Below are 26,375 nucleotides of genomic sequence, written 5' to 3' on the forward strand. Positions count from 1 at the left end.
AGAGGGACAGGAGAGCTGAGAGCAATTTTTAGTTAATTTATTTTGTTTTAGACAGGGGTCTCACTATGTTGCCCAGGATGGTCTTGAATACCTGGGCCCAAGCAATCCTCCCGCTTCAGCCTCCTGAGTAGCTGGATTACAGGCATGTGCCAGAGGAGGCTTTTTGCTTTTAAACGTGATCTCAAAGTATAGGGAGCCCCAGGTGGCTCTGATCCACTGAGTTCCCTTATAAGCTTCCAAGGTAGAAAAACAGGCAGTAGCTGCACCTCTGAAGACGTGGCCAGCCAGGCCGGGGTGGCAGAAGGGGGTGAAGCCAGCACTTGGTAAAGATTTGCTGATCTGAATGAGAATGTGGGACCCATCAGCGAAGATGACAAGTGACTCAGGGAAGAGCCACCCTCTCCCTTCATTCTTCCGGGCACTTGGTTTTTTTTTTTTTTTTTTTTGAGATGGAGTCTCGCTCTGTCACCCAGGCTGGAGTTCAGCGGTGTGATCTCGACTCATTGCAAGCTCCGCCTCCCAGGTTCACGCCATTCTCCTGCCTCAGCCTCCCGAGTAGCTGGGACTACGGGTGCCCGCCACCACGCCTGGCTAATTTTTTGTATTTTTAGTAGAGACGGGGTTTCATGGTGTTAGCCAGGATGGTCTCCATCTCCTGACCTCATGATCCGCCCACCTCGGCCTCCCAAAGTGCTGGGATTACAGGCGTGAGCCACTGCACCCGGCCTGGCACTTGGTATTTAACCACAAGAGGATTTTTACTTCCTGCTTAGGGAGGGAGACAGGGCTTCCTGGGGAGCCCTGTGCTTCTAGGGGCATGTGGAATGCCAAACCCACTCCCTCTAGAGGCCTCTTGTGAAGATGGAAGGTCCTGGGAAGAGAGAGCTGTACCCACGACCCACCGATATAATGCACTGTAAAGAAAGCACGACCAGGGCTTCCTCCCAGCTACCCCCGCGGAATTGTGAGGGTGGGAACAGGAGAAACAGGGCCTGGGGCGCCAGCTATGATCCTCCAGGAAACAATGGTGGTGGGCTCCCAGGGGCTAGATAAGCTTCTGAAGGACAGAGGGCCCAGGCAGTCTCCTTAAGAACCAGGGCCCCCTTGCTGGTCCTGTATGGACACATTCTCGGTCTCACCTGGGGGCTTCCAGACTAGCCTGGGAGGAGACCTGTCTGTGTGCACCCTGTTCCGAGATACAGCTCTATACCCTAGAAACTGGGTCTAGACCACAGATAGGGGATGCCAAGCAGGCAGCCTCTGGGGCCCCGGTGCTTGCAGGCAGCCTCTGGGACTCCTGTGCTTTTCTAAGAAGACTGGCACAGGATGGGCCAATTTCAGCCCAGGACACCACCTAACTGTTCTGCCTTTGGGTTCTCCTAAGGCCAGGCAGGAACTGAGGCCCCAGCTGCAAAACCAAGTTGAATGGAAATTCCTTTGGGAATGAGCCGACACAACAGACACGCAGACAGAGGGCAGTACGTCAAGACCCATCAAGACACATGCAGGCACCGGCTCAGGTCTCCCACGGTGGATGTTTCAGAGCCACAGCTGCCCACCCCACCCTACCCTGGGTGCAAGGCCATTGCCATCTCAGTGTCCCCAAGGGCTGCATGAAAAACGACGCCATGCATCGGGCAGGGGAGGGTAGGGATGGCTGCCTCACCTGGACCTGGCCCTTCCCCATGAGTCTGTCCGTGCTCTCGCCGTCCTCCTTGGGGATCTTCGTCTTGTTGTAACACTTTTCATAGCACAGTATCCTCAGGGTCTGGGAGCCCTCCAGCTCTATCTCAAATTCCTGCAGCCCCGAGGGAGAAGGGAAGTCCAGTGTGAACAAACGGGTCAATGTTACGGCTGAAGGGTCCTCTGAACCGGGGCTCTCCCTGCCGCCCTTGCTGGCCCAGAGGGACCGATGCCTGAGACCCTCCTCCCTTAGTCCTGGGACTCATGGAAGTGTTCCCTGTAAGCACCCCTGGCATGAGACTGTGGCCCAGCCTGGATGCTTCCAGAAGCTCTGATTGCCTTTCAAGCCTAATCCAAACTCCTTACACCAGCATCTCAAAGGGTGATCCCCGCACCACCTGCCTCACAATCGCCAGGGTGCTTGTTAAAACATATTTCTATGGGCTGGGCACGGTGGCTCACACCTGTAATCCCAGTACTTTGGGAGGCCAAGGTGGGCAGATCACTTGAGACCAGGAGTACGAGACTAACCTAGCCAACATGGCGAAACCCTATCCTACTAAAAACACAAAAATTAGTCGGGCGTGCTGGTGCATCCCTGTGATCCCAGCTACTTGTGAGGCTGAAGCATGAGAACGGCTTGAATCCGGGAGGCGGAGGCTGCAGTGAGCTAAGATCATGCCACTGCATTCCAGCCTGGCCAACAGCGTGAGACTCTCCCTCAAAAAAAGATATTTCTGTGGACTCTGAATGATAATGATCTGTTGATGCGGGTTCACTTTTATGGCGGTGAGACTATTCTGTAAGATATTATTATGGTGGATACATGTCATTCCACGTTTATCAAAACACATAACATGTGTAACACCAAGGATGAACCCTACCTAATGTCAGCTATGAACTCTGGGTGGTAATGATGGGTTAATGCAGGCTCATCAACTGTAACTCATGTCCCACCCTGGTGTGGGATGTCCATAATTGAGGTGGGGGACAGCGGGTACATGGGAACTCTGTTCTTTCTGCTCTATTTTGCTGCAAACCTAAAACCGCTCTTTAAAAAAGGAATTATATCTAAAAGGAAACAAAGAGTGATCCTTGGGGTTGATACAGGAGGGAGAGGGACTTGGAGGAAAAACTGCTCCCCTAGCTTTCCAGTTGTCTGCCGTGGGTGTGTGGTGTTAACTCTCTCCTCTGTCACCCTGACGGTGCCATTGGTGAATCTGCACTTCACACCAAGGCGTGTGCACGCATGGCTTCTTGGCAGGGAAATGGAGGAGCGTGAGGGAAGAAGAAAGCAGCAGGAATTTCTGAACCTGAATAGGGGATGGGGTGGGTGGGTGTGTGCGTCAGGAACATGTGAGTGTCCCCAAGCCCAGATCTTCATGGACAGTGTGGGTGGTGGAGGTGACCTGCTACAATCTAACCCTCATGCCTTCATGCCTCCCTGGAGCTTCCGTGGCTGCCTGGCACCTGAACCTTTTGCACACTGCCTGGCACCCTCTCTTGTTGTCTCTGCTGGGTCATGGCACTCTTGGTCTCTGCAAAGGCTTCTTCGATGGATCACCTGTGGCTCTTATACCTCCTCTCATCCCAGCTGCCACTCAGCCCTCTCTGCAGGGATGTCCAGAGCTACAATGACCAGGTAATTTTACTGAGCTCCTTGTGCCCTTGTAGTATTCAAGCAACATGTCTAAAATGATCAAAGAGTAGTGGATGCTGAGAAAGGAGACCTGGGTTCCAGCCCCACTGCTCGATCCACCAGCCTGGTGACCCATGTAGACCAAGCAGCCTGGGGGCTCTTGGCTTCCTCCTTCGCAGGAGCGGGGGTGGGAGGCAGCTCTCTGCAGGCCCAGCTGCCTCTACCTGCATCATCAAGAATGAGACCTTCGAGGTCACAGCTGCTGCAGAAGCTGGGAAATGGCACCTCTCATGGATCTGGGACTTAGTCAATATAGGCCTCTCTGCAATCATTCCCCTACTCCTGAAGGGACAGGGCCAAATGGCTAAGTGACTCACACAGCAGCTCTCCAAGGTGGAGGAAGGCACGGCGACACACAATACAAACCCAACACCCCGAGACAAGCAAGCAGGACCCCACAGTCCCTGTCCCAGCCCCACCAGCAGAGCCCCAGGCTTCCGGAAGCCAAGAGGGTCACGGGAACTCATTCCAACTTCTGCGGAAAAACTCTATGGAAACCTACCAAGTAAACATAAGCGCTAACAAAGGCAGACAAAAAGCCTTTTTAAGTCTCTTTCCAAACACTTCTCCAGCAAAATAGGCGGCTTCTTTGTGATGATGGGGTGGGTAAGGTTTTCAGGAACAGAGATAAAATCTCTTGGACACGTCACCTACTGGCCCCCCAGGAGATTGCTGGAATTCAGCAGCACTGCCTTCGGGGGAAGCCCTCAGGGAGCCCCTGAAGCTTTAGATTATCTCCAGTGGAAAACATCCTGTGCCCCGGCTGGCAGGCTGGGCCCTTGTGGAATCAGCTCCTCACCTCGTTCCAGTTTGGCTCAGCTGTGTCCCTGTAGACGCGCGTCTTTGCTTTATTCACAAAATACCCAAAGGAATCCACCTCCAGGGTGCAGTACAGATCTGTGGGGAGAAGGGGACATGGAGGTCACAGGTCTTTTCCACATCACCCACATGGTCTATAAGAGAGCAGGTGTTATTTGCAGAATCAGAAAAAAAAAATAAAAAAGGTTTTAACTTTCTTTTTAAAAATTAAACACCTAATTGGGGTCTGGGTGAACACCAGCACGTGGTGCGATGCCCCTGCCTGCTCTGTGGAATTTCCCTGGGTGCGGCTGGGAAATGGGACTTCCCACATTCGTTCAGTCAGTCAGTCCACAAACCCCAGCTAAAGCCCCTACGACGAGAAGGGCCCTGCACTGGTGGGGACAGAGAGGTGTACATGCCATCGTTACACAGTGATGCCACAGCAGAGGCCAGCCATCCTGGGGTATGTGGGAAGCTCCTACAATCAGAGCAGACTCTGCTGTATTATCGGGCAAAGAGTTAAGGCAAAGGGGACTCCAGGCCACTGTGGGGCATGGGAAGCAGCTCAGTGCTGGGGAAGTCGTGGGGTGCAGGGGGAAGGGAAGGAGGCAAGGCCTGGAGAAGAGTGGGGCTGGGCTGTGGGCGGTAAGTGGCAGGGTGGGGTTTGCGTTTTAGAAAAACTACCTGAGACGGGGGATGGAGAGGCCTGGTGGCAGCGACCCTTTCTGCAGGGACGTCCAGAGCTACAAAGACCAGGGAGGAGGCCGCAGCCAGGGCCTGGCCAGGCAATCAGAGATGACTAAGAAGCCTCACTGATGGAGAATGGCATTTAACAGAGGGAGAGCGGACCACGGTTTCTGGCTTGGCCACGGGGGTGGATGGTGGTGCCCCTCAAAGGGACAGGACATAAGAGGAACAAGTTTGGGGTCCACGAATAATAGGTTTGGTTTGGGGATGCAAGGTTGAGTGCATGGGGCAAGGAAGAGATAGAAAGAAAGGTAGCAGGGAGGCAAGGAGAGACAAGCCCGGGACCACGGGGCAGCGTAGGGTGTCACGCTGTATTGCTCACAGACAGGACCCAGGAGGAGATACAGGGATGGAGGGAGGCCCACGAGGGAAACACCAGCATTTATGAGACAGCCAGACACAGGGGCCCAGGGGAAAGATTATTTGTGTTACAATGTTATGAAGGTGCAATCTGCATGTCATGTAATTCATCCATTCCAAGTCTAGGGTTTAAGGAATTTTAGGAAATTTAAACGCGAGAGCAAACAGCACCACAGTCTTTTCATGACACTGCTCTCACCTAAAAAGTCCCCTTGGGTTCATCTGCAGTTAGTCCTCTCTCGCAACCCCATCCCCCAACAATCCCTGGTAGGCTTTCTGTCTCCACATTTTGCTGTTTCTAGGAACTTTTTGTTTTTTTTTTGAGGCGGAGTCTCGCTCTGTTGCCCAGGCTGGAATGCAGTGGCACAAGCTCGGCTCACTGCAACCTCCGCCTCCTGGGTTCAAGTGATTCTCTTGCCTTAGCCTCCCAAGTAGTTGGGATTACAGGTGCCCACCACCTACCCTGGCTAATTTTTGTATTTTTAGTAGACACAGGGTTTCACCATGTTGGTCAGGCTGGTCTCAAACTCCAGAGCTCAAGTGATCCACCTGCCTCAGCATCCCAAAGTGCTGGGATTACAGGCGTGAGCCACCGCACCTGGCATCTTTGTATTTTTAGTAGACACAGAGTTTCACCATGTTGGTCAGGCTGGTCTCCAACTTGCGAGCTCAAGCGATCCACCTGCCTCAGTCTCCCAAAGTGCTGGGATTACAGGCATGAGCCACCGCGCCCAGCCTCTAGAAACTTATACAGTGCAACTGATGTGTTACCAGCCTTCACTGTTCTGACAGCTCCAGTAGCTGGGGGGACCCCCACTTAGAGGGGAAGGAAAAAAATAGTAGTATCCATCCAGCTCGACAGAGGAGCCAAAGCTGCTCTTCTGTGGGGTGAAGGTGCACTGCTGACAGCCCTCCTGGCTTGGACCCAAGACTGTGCACCCCAGAGGATGTTTGTCAAACTCCTTGCCAAACTCCTGTGATTACACAATCCACCTGCAGGGGGCAGCTCACCAGCTCCCAGGATCTGAGACAGGCTTAGGGAGAGGGCAGAGGCCACTCCGAGAAAAACAATTCCACACCCAGAAGGCATCAACCAGCACAAACACTCCACAGCGGCCAGGGGTCAAAGGTGTCCCGTGGTCATCTGAACAACCTCCCTGTTTCCCCACACCCTACCCGATTAGTCCTTCCTGGGTGGAGAGCCCTGGCTCGGCTGCTGCAACCTTCCTCCCCATACCAGTACTTACTTGAACTCTGCTTAAATCCAGTGGCTGAGTGGACGATGACATTCAGAAACCCATACAGCCCCGGAGACTCATCATCTGTGCAAAAGACCAAAGAGGTGAGCTTCTGTTGTCCTGGGAAAGGGAGGCAGGTGACAAACTAACTATGCTTCAAAATCAACCATCCGGTGGACACCGCGTGGCTGCCATCTGCCTGGCACAAGGCAAGCCAGTGTCATGGGCCAAAAACATACTCATAATGATTTCTGTCTTGGGGATCTCAGGATCCGGTTGGTTTCACAACACAGGCAAACCAGTGACCCAAAGTGTAATAAGGTTCCAAGGACAGCAGAGGGGGTCGGGGTGACGTGGGATGTGGGTGGGGTTTGTGTGGACACATGTGCATAGCATATGCTGTGTGTGTGACTGAGCATACGTGCAACAGTGAATGCAAAACTCAGCTTGACCAAAAGTGCCGGCTGGCACGTAGCTGGAGGAGAGGAGGGCTGGGAGGACGGAAGTGGGGCCAGATCCAAGGCACAGAGCATCTGAGGAGCATCTGCTGCAGCCTCGTGACTAGGAACAGAAGCCATGCATCTCCTCAACCACCCAGCAGCAGCCACTCAGGGAGAAACTGCTGCTAACCCACCTTGTCCACTCGTGGGAGGAGACAAGAGGCCCTCACAAGCACAGCTTTTCCTTCTGAACCAAAGACCACTAGTCCCAACAAAAGTGCTAATGGGAAAAGGGGATCAGCCTTCGGGCTAGCTGCCTGCCCTCCCTGCAGGTGCCCTGTACACAGGGGGGCGGGCCCACCTTCCTTATTGATGGTCAGCGGAATGCTGTGGACGGTCTGGAGTTTCACACACGAGTTGGTCAGCATCTGCAGCTCCACAGATGTCAGGGAGAAGCTTTTGAAACCTGGGAGGTTGGAAAAGAGGTGCACCAACTGGTCAGTCTGCTCCTTGGCCCTCTGGCCCCTCCCGCTGGACCCCCACCACACCCTGGGGAACGGGCATGGCAAGAACTGATGCCAGGGCTTGGAGGCTCAGGAGAGGGCACTCGGCTACCAAGTGCAGTGCTAGTCTGGCAGCAGAGCGAGGTGTGGCCCTGGAGAGCCCACACCTGGAGGAGTCTTAGCATGAGACTTACAAACATACACGTTCCACGCTACCTATGCACAGCCACAAGGCAGGTCTGAGAATGAGCGGCCGGACTGGGAACACCTCCCTGTGAGGTCTCCCCAGACAGACAGCAGCATGGCTCTGCCCCTCCTTTGCTAACAAAGGCCCCGTTTCTCCACCAGGTGAGGAAAAGGGGCTTATTTCTGGGCATAATACTGAACAGGGAACAGAGGCTGCCACTCTGGAAATGGCTGGGGCTCCTATGTTATGACAGGAAACCCTGGGACACAAGCACCGGCAGGGCTGCCTGGAGATCCTCGATCCCCCAGGCTACGGTGGCACTGGGGACTGAGACGTGGCTCTGCATAGGTGAGAATGATGAGCCTGAGGGGGCGGGAGGTCAGGTCAGGCCAGGCCAGAAGCATGCAGAGCCCCAGCCCAGGGTCTCTGTGAAAGACACTGCTTTGCAGGAGATGGCCCACAGCTGTGGGAGGACCGGGCTACCTGGATACAGTGCTCAGCCCAGCTCCCCCTGCAAGAGGGACAATGGCACAGAGTCCCAGTGGGAACATCTCGGTAAGGATGGCATGTGAATCCCAAACCTCCAAGGAGGGAACCAGGTCTGCCTTCCCCACCGACACCACCAGGCGGGACCCGAAGGAAGGAGCGCCCTGACAGAGGGAAGTGCCCAGAGAAGGAAGGGGCTGCCCCAGACAGGAGGGAGCGCCCCTGTGCTGAGAGCGGGCAACCCCGGCCATATGAACAGGGCAGTGGGGCCAGCACAGTGTGGCTGCCCAAGTGCGCCCAGCCAAAGGCCCCTTTAGCATCAGCACTGGCTGGGGCAGGGAAGGCCCAGGGGATGAGGAGTAGATGAAGGGAAATGGGGGAGGCCAAGAAAATGGGGTGGTGGCAGGGTCCCAGAAAGGCCTAAGGAGCAGGCCAGGGGTGGGGTGTATGGGCAGCAGGCTGGGGGGAGATGGCAGGGGTGTGTGTAGGGGCAGGTGTGGAATCTGGAAAAGGCCTGGGGAAGGGGAATTCACAGGGGATCACAGGGCAGTGGGGAAATGAGTGCCCAGGGGATGGGGACATGATAGGCAGGCAGGCAGACAAGAGGGCTGGGGGCCTATCGGGATGGCTGTCTCCAACTTGTTTTCTAAATTAGCCCTCCATGCAACATTTCACTTGGATAAAACCCTTCAAAATAAAAAAGAAGGTTTAAAACCACAGGAGCTGCCAGCCTGGCCCTAATGGTTTGAAGCCCAGCCCCTCTTGGGACAGAGGATACTCACACTTCTTCTGCTGCTCCCGGATGTTCTCCCTCCACTCTGCACGCTCATAGTCAGAGGAGATCAGGAACGTGTAACTCTAGGGTGGGCGAGAAGAACACATCGAGTTATCTCCGCCCTGGCTACGCAAATGCCTGGTAGGCCCGGGGCACCTTAGAGCACACAACTCGTATCTCCAACTGACTGGAGCCCAGTGGCCAGGTGTGCTCATGGCTTGGCATGTCGCTTCTGGCACTCCCTACCCTTCCTGCCAGCTGGGTGCCACAGCACCTCTGGCACAATCTCTCACCTGAACTACATGGGTCAGGGTGTGATGCTGGCAGAGGGGCACAGCTTAGGGACATGGAGGTGACCAGGTGGGATCTGCAGAGGTGAAGGTTAATCCAGACCTGACCTCCTGCATTCAATCCACAAGCCCCACACTAGCCCAGAGGTGAGGCTTCTGCAGAGCCCACCAGCTGCCTTTCCTAGCCAGGCTAGAAAACAAACCATTCTGGACATTGACAGATAAGTATTGACAGGAGGGAGAGGCCCAGGTTACAGATGGCAGCAGGAGCCAGACTCAGGACAGAAGGTGTGTCTCTGGCCCTCAAGGCCCCGGGGCAGCATCCCTGTACCAAGGGCCACGTCTGCACAAACCTGCTAGGCTCCCCTGCCCTATACCCTCCCTGGAGACCCTGCCCACTCCCAGCTGTGGGAGCTGAGCCAGCTGCCACTCAACCTGGGGGCTATGCCCAAAGCCCCCGACAAAGGAATGAGTGTGCTTGCATGCACCATGCTGGACAAGCCTCTTTCAGAGTGGGGCGCGTCCAAGTGAAAACGCACTGCCATTAGGCAACCAGGAGCCCATCCCAGGCCAGGAGAGCAGGAGGGGCTGGAACAGCAGGTGCTCACCTTGCCATTGCGGCTGTGCACCCTGAAGGCCATGCTGGGAGACATAAGCAGCAGCAGCGACTCCTGCTCCGACAGCTTCTTCTTCAGCCTCTCCGTGGCCTTGCTGCCCTTGTTCGCCCTCTGTGGGGAGATGCCACAGCCTCACCTTCCCATTCCAGCGTCCCACACAACCCACTCTCACTCCATCCATCCCCACCACCAGCTGCATTCAGCCTGCAGAGGGCAAGAATCCCATCTCTCCACTCCGCACAGACCAGGACCCCAGACCGCAGTTGCTGGTGGCCTTTGGAGGACAGAAACAGCTTTTTTACAGGGTCAAGGCATGGCATAAGCTGCAGGACATGCTCAGTAAACCTTTTTTGGAGCAATTAAGTCTTTCCTCTCATAAGGGCGGAGAGAAGACTTTTACCAACATCCCTGCCTTTCATTTTCCCAAATTGAGACAATGTCCAGGAGGCCGCTGTGACCTAGAGGGTCCCTCACCCCCTTCCTAATCCAACTAGGTTTCAGCATCAGGCCCCTGGGCACGTTTGTGGAGATGCCAGCAGAAGACCAGATGACTGTCAACAGAACCTGGATGGGAAGGCCCTTCCTACTCTGAGCCGTGTGTTTCACTCTAGAAGCCACTATCCCTGGGGAGGAGAAAAGTGTGCTGCCTGTCACCAGGTAGGGCCCCATCCCATCCCATCCCATCCCATCCCCCAAATAGCTGAACATGGAGAATGCAACAGTAACAGTCAATAGGCCTCAGCTGCCCTGAGCACTGGCTCCCACTCTGTGTGGGGACACCCTCTACCTTGGAGGTCATAGTCCCCCAAGGATGACAACAGAATGTTCACCCCAGTCTTGAAGCTCCCTGTGTTCCTAAGTGTGCTGGGTTTGGGTACAGCAGGCTGGGCAGCTGGGCAAGGGCTGAGGACCTCCTGTCCTGCTGCGTCCACCCTACCTGGGCATACCTGGACCCAGGCCTAACCTTTTGGCCACCCGCCTCCTCTGGCCTGGCTAACCTTTGATTGAGGGGCTTGTCCTCACCATTTTTACAGTCTTCAAACATCTCTGGAAAAAACCAAGGGCAGGTAGTCCTGAACACCTGGAGGGGTGGCACTCCCACCTGGGCCTGGCCCCCATCAGGGTAGCTTGTATGGGGGACAGCCAGCACCTCCCCCAACCCTGCATCCTGGACTACTCCAAGCCCTCCACTGTCTGGCTGTGACTTTCTCTCTGGTGGCTCAGTACTTCACCCATGTAATGGAACCACACAGCAAAGGATGCAGCCTGGGTATCAGGAGCCCACACACTCGAACAGCTCAAGCCCGTGGCCAGAGATGGGAACCCAGAAGCCTCTCTCCCGCCCAGCTGACTGAGCTCCCGCGTTCCTGCTGCTTCCTTAAAAGGACCATCCAGGCATTTGCCTGTGAACTTAAAGTGATCACACCCTGTTCCCTTATAAATACTGCTAGCCGTCATGCGCTCTCTGACTCTTCATTTCTGCCTTGCGTGACCCAGGGACAGAAGACTGCCCTCCCTACTCATGGCACCTCCTTGTCCAAAACCTGTAGGTAAAATCTCTGAACTTGTTTCCTATTGTGGTGGTGTGTTTCTGAAAAACTAGGAGGTGTTTGCCTAGGTTAAGTTTTCCCCGGGGATGCCAGTGAAACACAAAATCAGGCTCCCAGTGCCACAGCAATGGTCAGGCAGGCATAAACTGGACATAGTTTAAACTTGCCAGTATAAACAAGTTTCTCTCGTGAGGGACCCCTGGTCACAGGTCACACAACTAAGTATGAGGTGGTCCACCAGGTCTAAGAAGTATTCCGTGAAAGCCGCACTGCAGAGACCACGACCAGTTCCCTTCATTTTTCTGGAGGGCTGGGTTGGCAGCCACTCTGGTATGGTACTCCCCATTTAGCTGGGGGTTCTCAGAACAATTGGGCACCTAGCTGTGCCCAGATGCCCAGCCCTCAAGAGCTGAGAGCTTACAGGGGTCCCAGAGACCAGATCTGGGGCCCAGAGGTCTGACGGAGAAAGCACCCACTGGCCGTGTGCAGGGGCTGCTGCCCACTCAGACTACACCAAACCCGGCCCTCGCTCCCCTGGCGTGCACCTTCTCTCTCTGGATGTCACTCTTGATCTGGGAGATCTTGATCTTCAAAGCGTCCAGCTCCTCATCCGGCACCAGGGGGATGTTGGGCACTGCCTCCGATTCATCCACCATCTGGAAGCTGAGATCCGTGAGCGGAATGTACCATTTGCAGTCATACTGCTGCGTTTTGCTGGGGATGGGGAGAGAAGAATGTTCACATGCACCGACTGCCTTCCGTGGCTGATGTCACTGCTGTCAAAAGCCCAAGGGCCCGTGTTCTCGGCCATACGTGGTTTACCTGACCTAAAACCCAGCACGTGTTCCATGGAACAGACTGGGATGAGGCTACTGGCAGGTGCCAGGATTCCTGGGAACAGTGATTCCTGGGAACAGACACTGAACATGTGACTGCAGGCCCCAGGCATCTCAGGAGTCTAGATCCACCTTATCCTGAGCTGGCCCTAAGGTTGAAGGCTCATGTGGGAGCACATCAAGGCTGCACAATGACAGGACAGGACTGAAATCCACCCCCAGGGCCGTAAAGTTTGAGGGACTACAGATCTAGCTGGCGTCATCCCCTTTCCTGACAGATGGGGGAACTAAGGCTCTCCTGTGAGTTGACTGATTAAACCCACTCAGCAGGGCAACGGCAGGATGCAGGAAAGAGCCCCGTGCTGGTCCTTCCTAATGTGGCCCTCTTTGCTCCATTCCAACCTGGTGCAACCTGGGTGAACCCAGGGAGGAGGGAGGAGTGGAGTGTGTGCAGGCCTAAGCCGAGAATAACTCGGAAAGCCACCACCAGGCTCAGGGAGACAAGGAGCAGCCACCACCCAGCACTGCCTGCAGCCCCTGATCTCGAACTTCCCGGATGGGTCCTGAGGTGACCTTTCTGCAATGGTGCCGGAAGCCACAGTCGGGTTTACCCCTCACTACAGGAGTCAAAGCTGGTCACCATGATGCCCCATGATGTCTCCAGATTGCTAGTGACAATCTTGAACCTGGCGCCTGGCATTGTGCCTAAACAGAAACGGAATGTAAATAGAGGGGCCTAGCTACATCACTACTGACCTCTGCCGTGACAAGACCCTCCATGACCTGGAGCGTCAGGGCGGCGTCACCGCTGGGACAGGGGCCACATCGTCACTCACCCTCCGCTCTGCTTCTTGAGCTTGGTGCAGAGAAGCAGGTCGGTGAAGAGAAAGACGTGGCGCAGCTTGCGGGCCCCCTCCACCAGCTCCACCATGAAGCTGTCCTTCAGCAGCTGCCGGTGCTGTGGGCACAGGGAAGGCTGGGGTCAGGGACAGCCTGGGGTGATGGGTGGGGGGTGTTCAGCCCTCCCAGCCCAGCAGGAGCAGGTTGACCCAGAGACGCTCTCTCCCTGGGAAGATTTCACTCCCTCCACATCTGACCCTCACACCCACTTTCCAGAACCGTTTTGTTCATCTCACAGTCCCGCTAACACATCAGGGCTTATGTGTAACTTCTTTGTTCAACACATTTCCCAATCCCTCCTGTGTGTTCAGCTTTTGGAAGAGGGTGGGAGGATGGGGGAGAGGGGGAGGTAGCAGGTGTGGGTCTGAAGAGGCACACAGCCAAGCAAACAGTCTAACGTGAAGATGGGTGATGGGGGGACCCACTTTAAACAGGGAAGCCAGTGCCTCTCTGGGGTGGCAGCTGGAGATCCAGAACTGGCAAGAAGCCAGCCATGCCAGGAGCAGGTATTTCTGTAGAGGGACCATCTCAGGCACAGGCCCCTGTGGTGGGGAGAGATTGGTGCCCAAAGTACAGATGGGGCAGTATGGTCTATGGGTGGAGACGGGCCCAGTGCACTCTGAAAAGTGGCAGCCCTCGAGGTCACGGCAAGGGTCGGGCCTGGTTCTGAGGGCAGCAGGAACTGAGGGCCCCACATGTGGAACTCCTAGTCCTCCCAACTAGACAGGACGGATAGGGTCCCCGGTGTGCACGGGCTGCACCTCTGACACCTGCCTGGACACCTGCGGCCTGAGAAGGGTTAAAGCGGAGTGCAGGTGGGCAGCACAGGGCAGGGGGCACAGGCCAATAAGCCACGTGTCTTTCTGCATCTTGGTCTGCATCTGAAAGGCAAGGGTCGGTTCTTCTTGCTCAAGGGGCTGCTGAATGGGCATGTCTAGGTAAGTCACCCGTGCCTGGTATCTCACAGGGTTGGGCGCTGTGCCGAGGGTACAGGGATAGGATGAGAGGCTGTCGCAGCAAGCCTTTCCCACGCTGGGACCAGTGCACTGCACGAGCACATCGCCTGAATTATTTGATCCAATCCCTACAACAGGCTGTAGGCAGGTCCTCAATGAGAAAACCGAGCTTCAGGGAGGTCCACCCTCTGTCCCAGGCAGCGCAGAAAGAGAGGAGTAACATTCACAGGCCTCTACGCTCAGGAGTCCACAACTTCGTGGGAGAGAGATCAAGTGTTTAGTGGGCACCCAGCCCACCTGGTCTGAGGGAAGGCTCACAGGGAGGACGACCCCCGCCCTGCGCTGAGAGTTGGAAGGGTCTGCAGGGGAGGCACATACAACAGAGGGTGTGAAAACCCAGTGTCTCCCCGCAGGCGATGCACCTGTCCCCATCTCGAGAAGTGATGAGGCCCTGTGCTCTCAGGGAGCCAGGCTGGTCCTGGGGCTAGACCAGGCGCCTCGCCTGGCTGTCACCTGCAGCCTGAGGTTCTTCTTGGGGAGCCTCTGTCTCTCTGAACTTTTCCCCCATTCTGGGGCCAGAGGCAGCAGAGCTCCCGATTTGCAATAACAGCCTAGGCCAGGCCTCCAACACTCTCAGAGGTGGAGGCTTCATGTCACCATCATAAGCAGCTTGGCTCACGACAGCCAGCCGGCTCTTGTGAAGGGGAACCAATGAATTACGCAGGGGCCGCTGGTGCCCATAAGTGGAAGGGTAGGAAGGCTGCCAGCGTGCCAAGGCCATGACTCATCGGCACTCACCCACACCCTGCCTGCCGAGGGCAGACGGCCGCCTGGTGACGGCACCCAGGGGAAGCAAGAAACAGCATGTGCACCTGGAGAAACATCACGTAGAGCTGGAGCGCTGAAGCCGGGTAACCCAAACTGCTGGGTCTGCAGCGGGGACCAGCTCTGGGTAGGGTCCCAGGACACTGAGGTCCTTCGGGAAGGACTGCAGTATGTCCTCTTGGCAAGGACACAGCAAAGGGCCTCCCGGCCAAGGAGGAGGGGTCTCAGGCACCTTCCTTCTGGGGCAGTGGCGGGGCTGGACGGCAGCCTTCTCCATACAAAGGCACTGAGCTTCTCACCATCACCAGCAGAGGGCACCCCATGCTCAGGTCAGAAACTGCAGACCCAGCCCACTCTGCCTGTGGTCAAGAAACGCAGCTCCCTCTCCAGCAGAGGCTCCCCACAACCCACCTAAGGGGCACCCTCGGCCTTCAGCAAGGCTACTGAGTGTCACACTGGGCGCCTGTAGCACCCACATGCCGGCTTGCCACGTTGAGAGGACACAGGCCTGCCTGTGGGGAGGACGTGGCCCCTCTGGGGTGTGGGCTGCAGGCCCGGGAGGCTCAGACAGTGGACTCGGTGGGTTCTGGGCTACTCTTCTGATGCTGCCACAGCCTCCCCAACCCCCCACCCACCTGTGCAACTCTCATCTGAGAGAAGCCCGAAAGCCACAGGCACCCCAGTATGTCACAGCATCTCAGGCCCTGCTCTGCAGTCCCCGTTACCCGGCCCCTGCCTGCCCTCCCAGCCCACACAACACCAGCGCATGGCTGGGAGGCCCACGTGGCATGGCCTATGTCACTCCCTGCCTAGGAGATGTTCCTCGCGGAAGCGCTCAGCAGCCTGGTCCCCGGCCTGGAGTAATGGACAGTTGGCCTTGAGATCAGCACAGGCTTCCTGCATAGCCCACCCAAGTCGTCCTCCAGGGCACACGGCAAGGGTGGGCTGGGGTCACAATCCTAACTGCATCCCAAAGCCGGCATAAGGCCACGTGGCTGGAAACCACTGTCCCCAAGGCTCAGCATCTCACCTAGGGCAAACACTCCCAGCTGGAGCTGTGGGACAGAGAGGGCCAGGGCATCAGTGGCCCCAGGACAGGGACGGCACCACACTTTGGCTCCCCAGGGCCGTGGGAGCCTGTGTGTGAAAAGGGCACAGGGGAAGATCCTATGTGCTCTGTGTCTGCGTGTCCCTGTGTGTGTCTCCATGTCTCCGGGTGTGTTCATTCTCGTGTGAGTGTGAGTGCCTGAGCGTGCCCTCGTGCACGGAACCCCACACAGGCCTGTGGCCTGGGTAGGTGTGCGCCCGTGTGTCTCACTGTGTGTGTCTCCATGTTTCTGTGTGTGTGTTCCCATGCAAGGGCATGTCCCTGTGCGTGTCAGGCCTGTGTGTGTCCTGGTGCAAGTAATCCCGTGTGGGCGTGGGTCCCTGTGTGTACTGTGGAGTGGGGCAGGGCGGTGGGACAGCAGGCCCCAGCTGGCAGGACAACACTCCCTTTGGGGAGCCCCCCACATCCCAGGTGGGAAACACCAGCTGGAAGAAACGCCACCTGTCTTCTCGAACAGCTAAAATCATCATCCCCACAGGAGCCCCCAGAAAGCAAGGGTGGCCAGGACAGCCTGCATTTTCACTGTCCCGAGCCCACCCTTCTTCTCTGTGACGATGATGCTGGCTATGCTCCTCCATTTCTTGGAGCCTCCGTTTCCTTAAACATGATGGGGTGAGAAAGACCAGTCTGGTGGTATGTTCTGAGGATTAAATGAAACTGCGTCCTGCAGGGCCTCACACGGGGCTGTCACCCTTCGCCATGTCCTCTGCAGGTGGGAATGTGACAGTCACAGCTTCCCATGAACACACCACTCACTCCTCACCAGGACTCTACGAGGCAGGCACCATAACCCTGATTTCTACACACAAGGAAACTGAGGCCCTGTGAGGTCACATTATGTGCCCTGTCTTCTGAGGAGGGGGTCGCATCAGGCTGGTGGGCGTGAGGGGCACCTCCTTGCTAAGGGGACTTCCCCCAGGCCAGCTGCCTCCTCCAGCTGTCACCAGTGCAACATCACCCCCGCCCCAGGCACAGCCTATCCAGGGTCTTCCCAGGAAGGCCAGTCTGGAAGAAGCACACTGTTAGGGCTGAATGTCCGCCTCAGAATTTATGCTGAGGCCCTAACTCCAATGGGCTGGTATCTGGAGGTGGGGCCTTTGCCAGGTGAGCAGGTGTAGATGAGGTCGTGCAGTAGAACCCATGTGATAGGATGAATGTCCCCATAAGAAGGAAAAAAAGAGAGGTCCTTTTCTCTCTCCATGTCCACTCCCAGGAAGGCCATGTCAGGGTACAGTGGGAGGGTGGCCGTGCTTCTCACTGCCCTCACCAGAACCTGACCCTGCTGGCACCCTGGCCAGATCTCCAGCCTCCAGAACTGTGAGAGGTAAAGGCCTGTGTGTGAGCCTCTCAGCAGACGGTACTTTGTTACAGCAGCCTGAACCGACTACGACACGCTCCAGGAACCAGAGACCATGGCTCCCTGGAGATGCTGGAAAACTTCCTCAGGTACAAGAACTGCAGTTTGGTCATCAACAAATCAGCAGGGTCTTGACTGGTGGGACAAGGAAAAGTTGCCAAAGAAGCCCATGTAGCAGCTGAGGAAGTGGAGAAGGAAGACGGCCCAAGTGAAGACCAAGGTGGAGCTTCCAGCTGCTGGCTGGTGGGGGGGTCCTGGAGGCAGCCAGTGGCCTTAGTCCTCGCTACCCTGCCCCCAGAGCAAAGCGCACACCCCTGGAGACCTGGCTGAGTGCCACTGAACTGGCTGCCACTGCCTGTCAGTGGCCCTGTCTATGCAGGGATGTGGCAGACTTCAGAGGTTTGGCAGTGTGACCAGGAGCAAGGAGGGTCACCAGGCAGGCCAATCTACACTGCAGCCGAGAATGAGGTCAAGGGTCCTGCTCGCCCTTCCCGCCCTCTCACCTGCTCTTGACTTGCCCCCCCTGCAGACTCTCTGGTCCCCAAGAAAGCCTCCCATGGCCAATCTGGCCAAGAAAGTTTCCTATGCCCTGAGAGACACTATGCCAGGAGGAGGGTAGGGCAGGGCCTGGGAAGAACAATGCTGGCTGACAGCCACACTCAGGGTGGCTGGTAGCAGCTAATGTTTGCTGAGCTCTTCCTGGGTGCCAAGAAGGTCTGAAAAGAGCATGATGTAAAACATCTCATCTCACTCCACAGAACCCTCCCATGCAGCAGGCTCCAGCTCCACCACTTCCTGGAGAAGAAACAGCTCAGAGGTAAGCAATGTGCCCACGCTCCTGGAAGGAATTAGAACTTGGCCCAGACAAGCCGAGAACCCAAGCTTTGTTTGCCAATGTTTATGAAGGGCCCAGAAAGGCCTAGCCCTCGACATGGGCACTAGCCTTGCCCTTACAGCTTCTGTTTGGTGTCCAGTAGAGCTGAGAACCCCACCCATCCTGGGGTGGGCACCTCCCTCTCCGTAGCACCCCTTGCAAACTTTGCCAACAGGGTCTGGCTTCTCCAACTGTTTTCCAACTCTTTTTTTTTTTTTTTTTTTTGAGACAGAGTTTCACTCTGTTGCCCAGGCTGAAGTGCAGAGTGCAATGGCATGATCTCGGCTCATGGCCACCTCCACCTCCCAGGTTCAAGCAATTGTCCTGCCTCCGCCTCCCGAGTAGCTGGGATTATAGGCACTTGCCACCATGCCCGGCTAATTTTTGCATTTTTAGTGGAGACGGGGTTTCACCATGTTGGCCAGGCTGGTCTCTAACTCCTAACCTCAAGTGATCCACCCGCTTTGGCCTCCCAAAGTGCTGGGATTACAGGTGTGAGCCACCATGCCCAGCCTGTTCTCCAACTCTTTAATCATCAACTGAAAGACCTTGGTTCTCCTCTGCCCGAGCCTCACCATCCCTCAGCCTCAAGCCTGCACTGGTGGTACTTCCCTCCTCCAGGGCCTTCCTGCAGCTCCCGTTTGGACTGCTGCCTGTGTTCTTCCTACAAGAGAGGCCTCTGCGATCCCAGGCAGAGAATGGATGTATTGGAGGTCAACGCCTGGCTGGCTCTTAGGAAACAGAACATCCAAACTGGATCGTCCGCTATGCTTCCGAGTCCAGGCCGAGGGGGTGCTGAGCAGCACATGGTGCCAAGGCTCCGAGTAGACAGACAGGCAACCATGTGGGAAGTCACCCAGCAGTGGGGATCGGTTATCTAACTGTGAAGTTAATTCAGCTAAACAAATGAGCGCCACCCACCAGCCCTCAGAACCCAGGCCTGGAAAGAAACTGCCTGCGGGATCCTTTGATCCTGTTATTTTGGGGAGGCTAAGGAGGGCATTCTCTTGGGCAGCACCTGTGGCTCATGGCCCCCAGGTGTGCTTGGGCCAGGATGCCGGGAAGCCGGAGCACCTGCCGGCCACCATTCAGCATCAGGAAGCCACCTGGAATGCAGCCCAAAGTCACTGTTCCCCAAAGAGCACAGCCCTGGAGCCGTGGGACGTAGCTGAAAAGGGCGATGAGATTACAGGAGTCACAGTGGGGGTCTGGGGCTGGGGTGGCTGACCCTGCACAGGGTTCACACCTGGGCCTCTCCTCGATGCCAGACTTGCCCAGGCTCAGCAGGTAGCAATGGGCCACCTCCCAAGAGGCCCAGTAGTGACTGCAGGAGAACCTTGAAACACTCAGGCCAACGAAAGCAGCTTTCTTCTCGACATCAAATGCCAGGGAAGCCAGAAACAACCCCAACCCCTTGACACACTCCCAGCAGCAGCAGCAGCAGGGGATGGGGTAGTGTGCGGAGCTGAAAGGGACATCTCCTCCTCTTCCCTAGGAACAAGAGGAGGGGGCTGGGCGTGGTGGCTCAAGCCTGTAATCCCAGCACTTTGGGAGGCCGAGGCGGGCGGATCACGTGGTCAGGAGATCGAGACCATCCTGGCTAACACGGTGAAATCCCGTCTCTACTAAAAATACAGAAAAATTAGCCGGGCGTGGTGGTGGGCGCCTGTAGTCCCAGCTACTCGGGAGGCTGAGGCAGGAGAATGGCGTGAACCTGGGAGGCGGAGCTTGCAGTGAGCCGAGATCGCAACACTGCACTCCAGCCTGGGCAACAGAGCGAGACTCCGTCTCAAAAAAAAAAAAAAAAAAAAGAGGAGGGGTGGAAACGTCTTACAGCTCACAGAGGAGGAAGGGAACCAAAGAGTAACACACCTAAGGGGCACACAGGTGGCCAGGGGCCCGTGGCCTCACTTGCATCCTGGCTTAGCTACTTAGTGGCTGTGTGACTGTGGGCAAGACACTCAACCTTTCTGAGTCGCAGTTTCCTCATCTGTAAAAGGGAGATCACCTCTGACCCCACAGAATCGTCATGAGAACGCAGAGGCACAGTTCCTTTCTCTCTTTGGGCACTTGACACTCCATGTCATGTACCAAACTAAGAGATGGGCAGAAAAGAAATGCTCAGGCCCTGCCCCTGGCTGCAAATTCTAAGAGGAAGTAGCCTGGAGCTTCTGCCCCTCTTTCCTGACTAGTGTCGTCAGGGGAGCTCGCCTGTCACCTCCGACACAGATGGCGGCATGCAGGCCGAACATCACCCCTCACTTTCATAAAGTCCCTCGCAGGCTGTGAAACCTTTTCAGTCTCAACACCCCGTGGAGGGGCCACGGACCCTGCAACATTGCCCTCAGAGAGCACGGACACGCAAGGAAGCAAAAGCGTGTCCCCAAATCAGTACACTGGTAGCAGTGAGGGAGAGCGGACCCTGGTGGGGCTTCGCCCATCTGGCATCTTTCTTTCTGCATCAAGGACTGCAAACCCGTTGGGCAGTGCCAGGGGATACTGAGGTGGATGTCCAGGCTTGGAATGCCAACCTGATTAGCAGCATCTGCCCCAGGAATAGCAGGGGCAGGGGCAAAGCACAGGCATCTATCTGTCTATCATCCTGCCTTAGCCACCATCAAACCATCTCCCTTAACGTGCCTCAGATAGAAAGCTCTGAGTGAAGGGGTGCTGGTCAGACTCATGGTGACTTTTCTAGTCATTAGTCCTCCATCTTGCTTTGCAGTTAAGGCACCCAGGTGACCCCTCCCCAATGAGCAAATGCCCCTCCACCAGGGCGAGGTGCTGGGGAGGATGCAGATCCAGGCCCCTGCCTTTGTGAAGTGCCCAGCCCTGTTTTTTTTTGAGACAGAATCTCGCTCTGTTACCCAGGCTGGAGTGCAGTGGCACAATCTCAGCTCACTACAACCTCTGCCTCCCAGGTTCACAAGGTTCTCCTGCCTCAGCCTCCTGAGCAGCTGGGACTACAGGTGCCCACCACCATCCCCAGCTAATTTTTTTGTATTTTTAGTAGAGATGGGGTTTTACCATGTTAGCCAGGATGGTCTCGAACTCCTGACCTGGTGATCCGCCCGCCTCGGCCTCCCAAAGTACTTGGATTACAGGTGTGAGCCACCACGCCCAGCCGCACCCAGCCCTTCTTAAATTACACTTCCTCCTTGGTGGCCTCGAGACGTGGCCATGGGTAAGCATGGAAGTCGGCCCCCATGGGGACGGATGCAGGAACGAGGGCCTGGGTGCCAACTTCTAGGCAACATCGTGTTTTCCTCAATTCCCCAAAGCAGTGGATTCCAATGATCCGAGCACTGAGAAGGCCCTTCCTTCTCTCTAGGGATGCTAGATGGTAGCTGGATTTGCAGGGAGCAGACTTGGCGCAGGAGAAGCCATGGGAAAAAGGACGCCCACACTCACTTCCCAGGAGGTCAGAGCACTCATAAAAGAACAGTCAGTAGAAGAGAAAGAGCAGGCGTCTCAGGAGGGTAGGGTGAGCCTGGCAGGAACCCACCCCGCACATGGAGGCTTAGGTGAAGCAAATCCAACATCCACTTAGATCTGTGTGGACTGCCCACAGGTTTGTCACAGGTTTGCTCTCCTTCTGTGGCCCTGAGCCAGGGAAGAGAACCAAGGGCAGGGCCCGGTTGTTGCTTCAAGAAGCAAGATCTGATTCCCCATCACTCCCAGGTCACAGCCACGGAATGAGCAGCTGGGGAACACTTGCACTGCTCAACGCCTCCCCTGATCAGCTGGGGAACACTTGCACTGCTCAACGCCTCCCCTGATCAGCTGGGGAGCACTTGCACTGCTCAACGCCTCCCCTGATCAGCTGGGGAACACTTGCACTGCTCAACGCCTCCCCTGATCAGCTGGGGAACACTTGCACTGCTCAACGCCTCCCCTGATCAGCTGGGGAACACTTGCACTGCTCAACGCCTCCCCTGATCAGCTGGGGAACACTTGCACTGCTCAACGCCTCCCCTGATCAGCTGGGGAACACTTGCACTGCTCAACGCCTCCCCTGATCAGCTGGGGAACACGTGCACTGCTCAACACCTCCCCTGGAAGGTGCCAGGGACCCACTTCCGCCTTCAATGAGTTCAGAGACTGCCAAGGAGCCAACACGGATGGCCAGGACTGCCACTAAATCATGCCCATTTGAGAGCCCAAGGGCCCAATGAGGTGGGGCCATGTTCCCATCCTGCTGCAAAGACAAGGAATGGGCCCAGTTGGGAGAAGCTCTAGGCCACCCACTGGGTCAGTCCTCATGATGCTGGCATGGGATCCTGAGTCTGCCCAGCTTCAGGGCTTGGACAAGCCGGAGAGTGGAATGGAAGGGACAGCTCCCTCCTCCTCCCTGCCCTTCCGGGGCCAGGCCCACCAGGAGAAACTTGACCAAGTCCCTCACTCAAGGTCAACTCGGATTAGACTCTGGACACTCAGGGTACCATTCCCAAAGTGGTGTGCGGCAGACGGGGCTGACAGCTGCCTGCCTGGTGGCCCAGGGCAGAAGGAGGAAAGCAAGTCCCATGTGCTGGGCAGGTCCACCCTGGGGGCCCTGAGGACAGAGCCTGTGACCTTGGTACAGGGCCGACCACCTGGCCCATGAACCAGAAGAAGGAGAAGGAGGTGGTTCTGTTTTTTTTTTTTTGAGATGGAGTTTCACTCTGTCACCCGGCTGAAGTGCAGTGGTGAGATCTCGGCTCACTGCAAACTCTGCCTCCTGGGTTCAAGCAATTCACCTGCCTCAGCCTCCCGAGTAGCTGGGATTACAGATGCCCACCACCATGCCCAGTTAATTTTTGTATTTTTAGTAGAGACGGGGTTTCACCATGTTGGCAAGGCTGGTCTCGAATTCTTGACCTCATGATCCACCCGCCTACGCCTCTCAAAGTGCTAGGATTACAGGCGTGAGCCACTGCACCCAGCCATGAGGTGGTTCTGAGGCAACTACAGTCAGGTTCACGCCCAGCCTGTGTCCTGCCTGGGCCAGACAGCTTCTGTCCCTGCATGAGACCCCTGAGGCCGTGGGTCAGCTCCCCTCGCCTCAGTGCTGCTTCTGACAACAGCTGTTCCCCTGGACACCGGCTCCCCAGTTTGCATGCCTCGGCCGTTCTCAGTAGCTGCTACCTGCCTGGGAATGCATCTGCCTCACTATGTGCCAGGCCCCACCTAGGAAGGCTCAGAGCAACACGGGCACAGGCCATGCCTGCTCATTGATGACGTGCACACAGAGTACGTCAGTGACGGGGGGAAGGGGAAGGAGAGTCTTCCCGGAGGAAGACGTGAAGTGCTTCATCCAGTCTCACGTCACAGACACAAACCACAAACCCCACTTTCTAATCCTTAAACCTGATGTTAACTGTTTTTTAATGAAAGCACTCAGGAGGAAGTAGGAGGATTCCAGGCAGACAAAATGCCATCCTCCTACTCACCTCCTTTGCACAAGTCTCCTTGGCTGTACAGCCTGAGCTGGCAAGAGTGTGGGGGATAAAAAAAGGGGTCCCTGGACATAAACCACAATGACAGAAAAGGAAAGAGGTGGCTGAGTGAGGCATGGTGATGGCTGCCGCCTGGAGGGCATGGTGCATGCGGGGTCACCCCTACGACTGCACCCAGACACCTTCCACACAGGACTGAGTGTGCAGCCAAACTCACCAATCCCAGAAGGCAAGGTCTGCTGAGGACCAGGAGGGGCTCTAGACCTCAGATTGAGGGTGCCCTGCATGCCCCCAGCTCAGCAGGCTGGGTGGATCCAAGCCATCCCCTGCCACACTCACCTCTCCCTTCTTCACCGTCATAGACTGCCGTCGGGGTGTGATCTCCTCGTTGATGCTGGACAGGAAGTTCTGTGAGATGCGGAGGGCGTCCTGCAGCAAGGGGTGGTCGGGGTGGCTGGCAGGAGTGTGCTTTAGCAAGTCCTGCCCCAGGAAGAAAGACTTGAGTTAGACACAGAGGAGCACTGGCACCTGCCACTGTGTGCAAAGTGCAGACAGAAAGTGCGGATGGAGCAGAGCGCTGGCTCCCTCAGTGTCACCACTGCCTCTCTCACTTGGGCCCCAGCTTTGCGGACACAGCTTGTGTGAGCACCATCCTGGAAGCAGGTCCTACATGTGATCCAGCAAACCCACGCTGCATGCACATGGCCAGGAGGGGCTCCTCTGTAAGGATCTAGGGCAGGGTTTCTCAACCTCAACACTGCGGACATTTTGCATGGAGTAATTCTTTGTTGAGGGACAAGAGAGAGCTGTCCTTTCACTACAGAATGTCCAACACCATCCCAGGCCTCTACCCATTAGATGCCCTTGGCTGCAGCTATGACAACTAAAAAAAGGTCTCAGAACATTGTTGCTGTGTGTGCCTGAGGGGGCAGTTTTGGTCCCGGTCCGGAGGGGCGCTGTGACTCACATGGAGGACCAGCGTGCTCCTCGTCACACGGTCCACAGGCTTGTAGAGCAGAGCTGTGGAGAGAGACAGGTGGTGAGAGAGGCCGCATATGGAGAAGCACACCAGCTGCCTGACCACCCTCGGTGCAAGGGTGAGTGTGGAGGGGGCTGCCCCAGCCTCCACAGGCCCCATCTCCCCTCTGCACAGTGACAAGGGCAAGGCTAGAGCACCCAACAGGAACACTTTTAAGTCCAGGACATTCACTGCATGCAGAGTCCAGAGCGGCTGTCAGACTCGAGCCTGCACGGCTGGCTCGGTGACAACAGCTAAAAAGGCTCAGCACTGCCGCTCCTCTAGCCTGAGGTCAGGGAACCCACCCTGGCAAGGATGGGCTGGGGAGGGCCCCAATTCTGGAGGGAGACCTGCTCCCCAGCCCAGAGGGTAAGCTGAGCAGACTCTTAGCTGCTCTTACCATCGATCCCGGGACATTTCAGATGCCTGACTCTGAGACAGGCAGAAACCTACTCAGATGCCAACACAACTCTTGGTTTGACAGGTTCTCTGGCGACCTGCCCGAGGACACCCGGACTCCAGAGGAACGTAAGCCCCACTGCAGTGGGAGCCCTGGCCAGCCTCAGCCACCCGTGCTTCTCCATGATGACAGTGAGCGTGGCCCATCCCAGGCATGGACGCTTAGGTGTGTTCTGAGACATGCCAAGTATGCTCTTCACAAGACTCCCACGACCAGCGTAAGGCACACATCGCTATTTTCATTTTGCAGATGGGGAAACTGAGGTTCGGAGCACAAAGCTCCGGGGGCTGCTGTTCTTTGCAAGTGTAACTATTCATAACACCCTAACAACTGAAAGTAAGAAATGACTGATAATTCCTGATACCACTTTCCCAGCAACTCTGGACTCAATTCCTGCCCAGCCACTCAAAGCCTGTGCTCTGCACAGATTACTTTATGACCAAACTTGTCATCGGCAAAAACAGAAAATAAAATCCTTGTTACAGCTGGGTGCGGCAGCTCACGCCTGTAATCCCAGCACTTTGGGAAGCCAAGGCACTTGAGGTCAGGAGTTCAAGACCAGCCTGAACAATATGGGGGAAACCCAGTCTCTATTAAAAATACAGTCTCTATTAAAAATTAGTCTCTATTAAAAATACAGTCTCTATTAAAAATTAGCTGGCTGTGGTGGTGTCTGCCTGTAATCCCAGCTACTTGGGAGGCTGAGGCAGGAGGATCACTTGAACCCGGGAGGTGGAGGTTGCAGTGAGCCAAAACTCCACCTCAAAAAAAAAAAAAAAAAAAATCCTCCTTACAAGGCCACTGGGGTCAACACGATGACATTTAAGTCAATTTAAGCAGCACCTTGTTGCTGCTGTTGGTGGCAAACTGGTCCTGATGGTATGCTTCCCTGCCCTCCCTGAGCTGTTCTTTCCTCGTCCCCACTCTATTTGAAGAGCAGAACAGGGAAGGTGCCAAGGGGTGACCCAAGTGGGCACTGTGCCTGCTTTTCCACAACGCCCCCTCTGCCAGCAGCAGCCTCCCCGACGAGGGCACACAGAGAGCTCAGCATGCAAAACTCACTTTCCAGAGAGTTCTTGGTCGTTGGATCCTTGGCATCTTTGTTGCTTCTGGCTCTCAGGTTCTGCAGAGAGAAAAGCGCATGTTCACACAGATGACAGAAGCAGCTTTGATGATGCAGAAAGTTCCCCCTTTGGCAACAATTTCAGCTTTCCCTCACTGCAACAAACC

General features: G+C 56.0%; 1 protein-coding gene across 2 annotated transcripts in view; it reads right to left on the minus strand.

The window, feature by feature from the left end:
* Positions 1-26,375, minus strand: part of BCR (BCR activator of RhoGEF and GTPase) — a 138,627-nt gene that overhangs the window by 19,185 nt on the left and 93,067 nt on the right. For both annotated transcript variants that reach the window (XM_030815944.1, XM_030815945.1), the window contains exons 6-16: positions 26,208-26,268; positions 24,635-24,687; positions 24,007-24,147; positions 13,049-13,170; positions 11,922-12,090; positions 9,818-9,937; positions 8,927-9,002; positions 7,330-7,434; positions 6,538-6,612; positions 4,182-4,279; positions 1,667-1,798 (exon numbers count right to left, since the gene is read on the minus strand). In XM_030815944.1, coding sequence (XP_030671804.1) covers positions 1,667-1,798; positions 4,182-4,279; positions 6,538-6,612; positions 7,330-7,434; positions 8,927-9,002; positions 9,818-9,937; positions 11,922-12,090; positions 13,049-13,170; positions 24,007-24,147; positions 24,635-24,687; positions 26,208-26,268 — 1,152 coding nt within the window. The remainder of the gene's footprint in view (positions 1-1,666; positions 1,799-4,181; positions 4,280-6,537; positions 6,613-7,329; positions 7,435-8,926; positions 9,003-9,817; positions 9,938-11,921; positions 12,091-13,048; positions 13,171-24,006; positions 24,148-24,634; positions 24,688-26,207; positions 26,269-26,375) is intronic.

The sequence above is a fragment of the Nomascus leucogenys genome, chromosome 7b (assembly GCF_006542625.1).
Source record: "Nomascus leucogenys isolate Asia chromosome 7b, Asia_NLE_v1, whole genome shotgun sequence".
NCBI lineage: Eukaryota > Metazoa > Chordata > Mammalia > Primates > Hylobatidae > Nomascus > Nomascus leucogenys.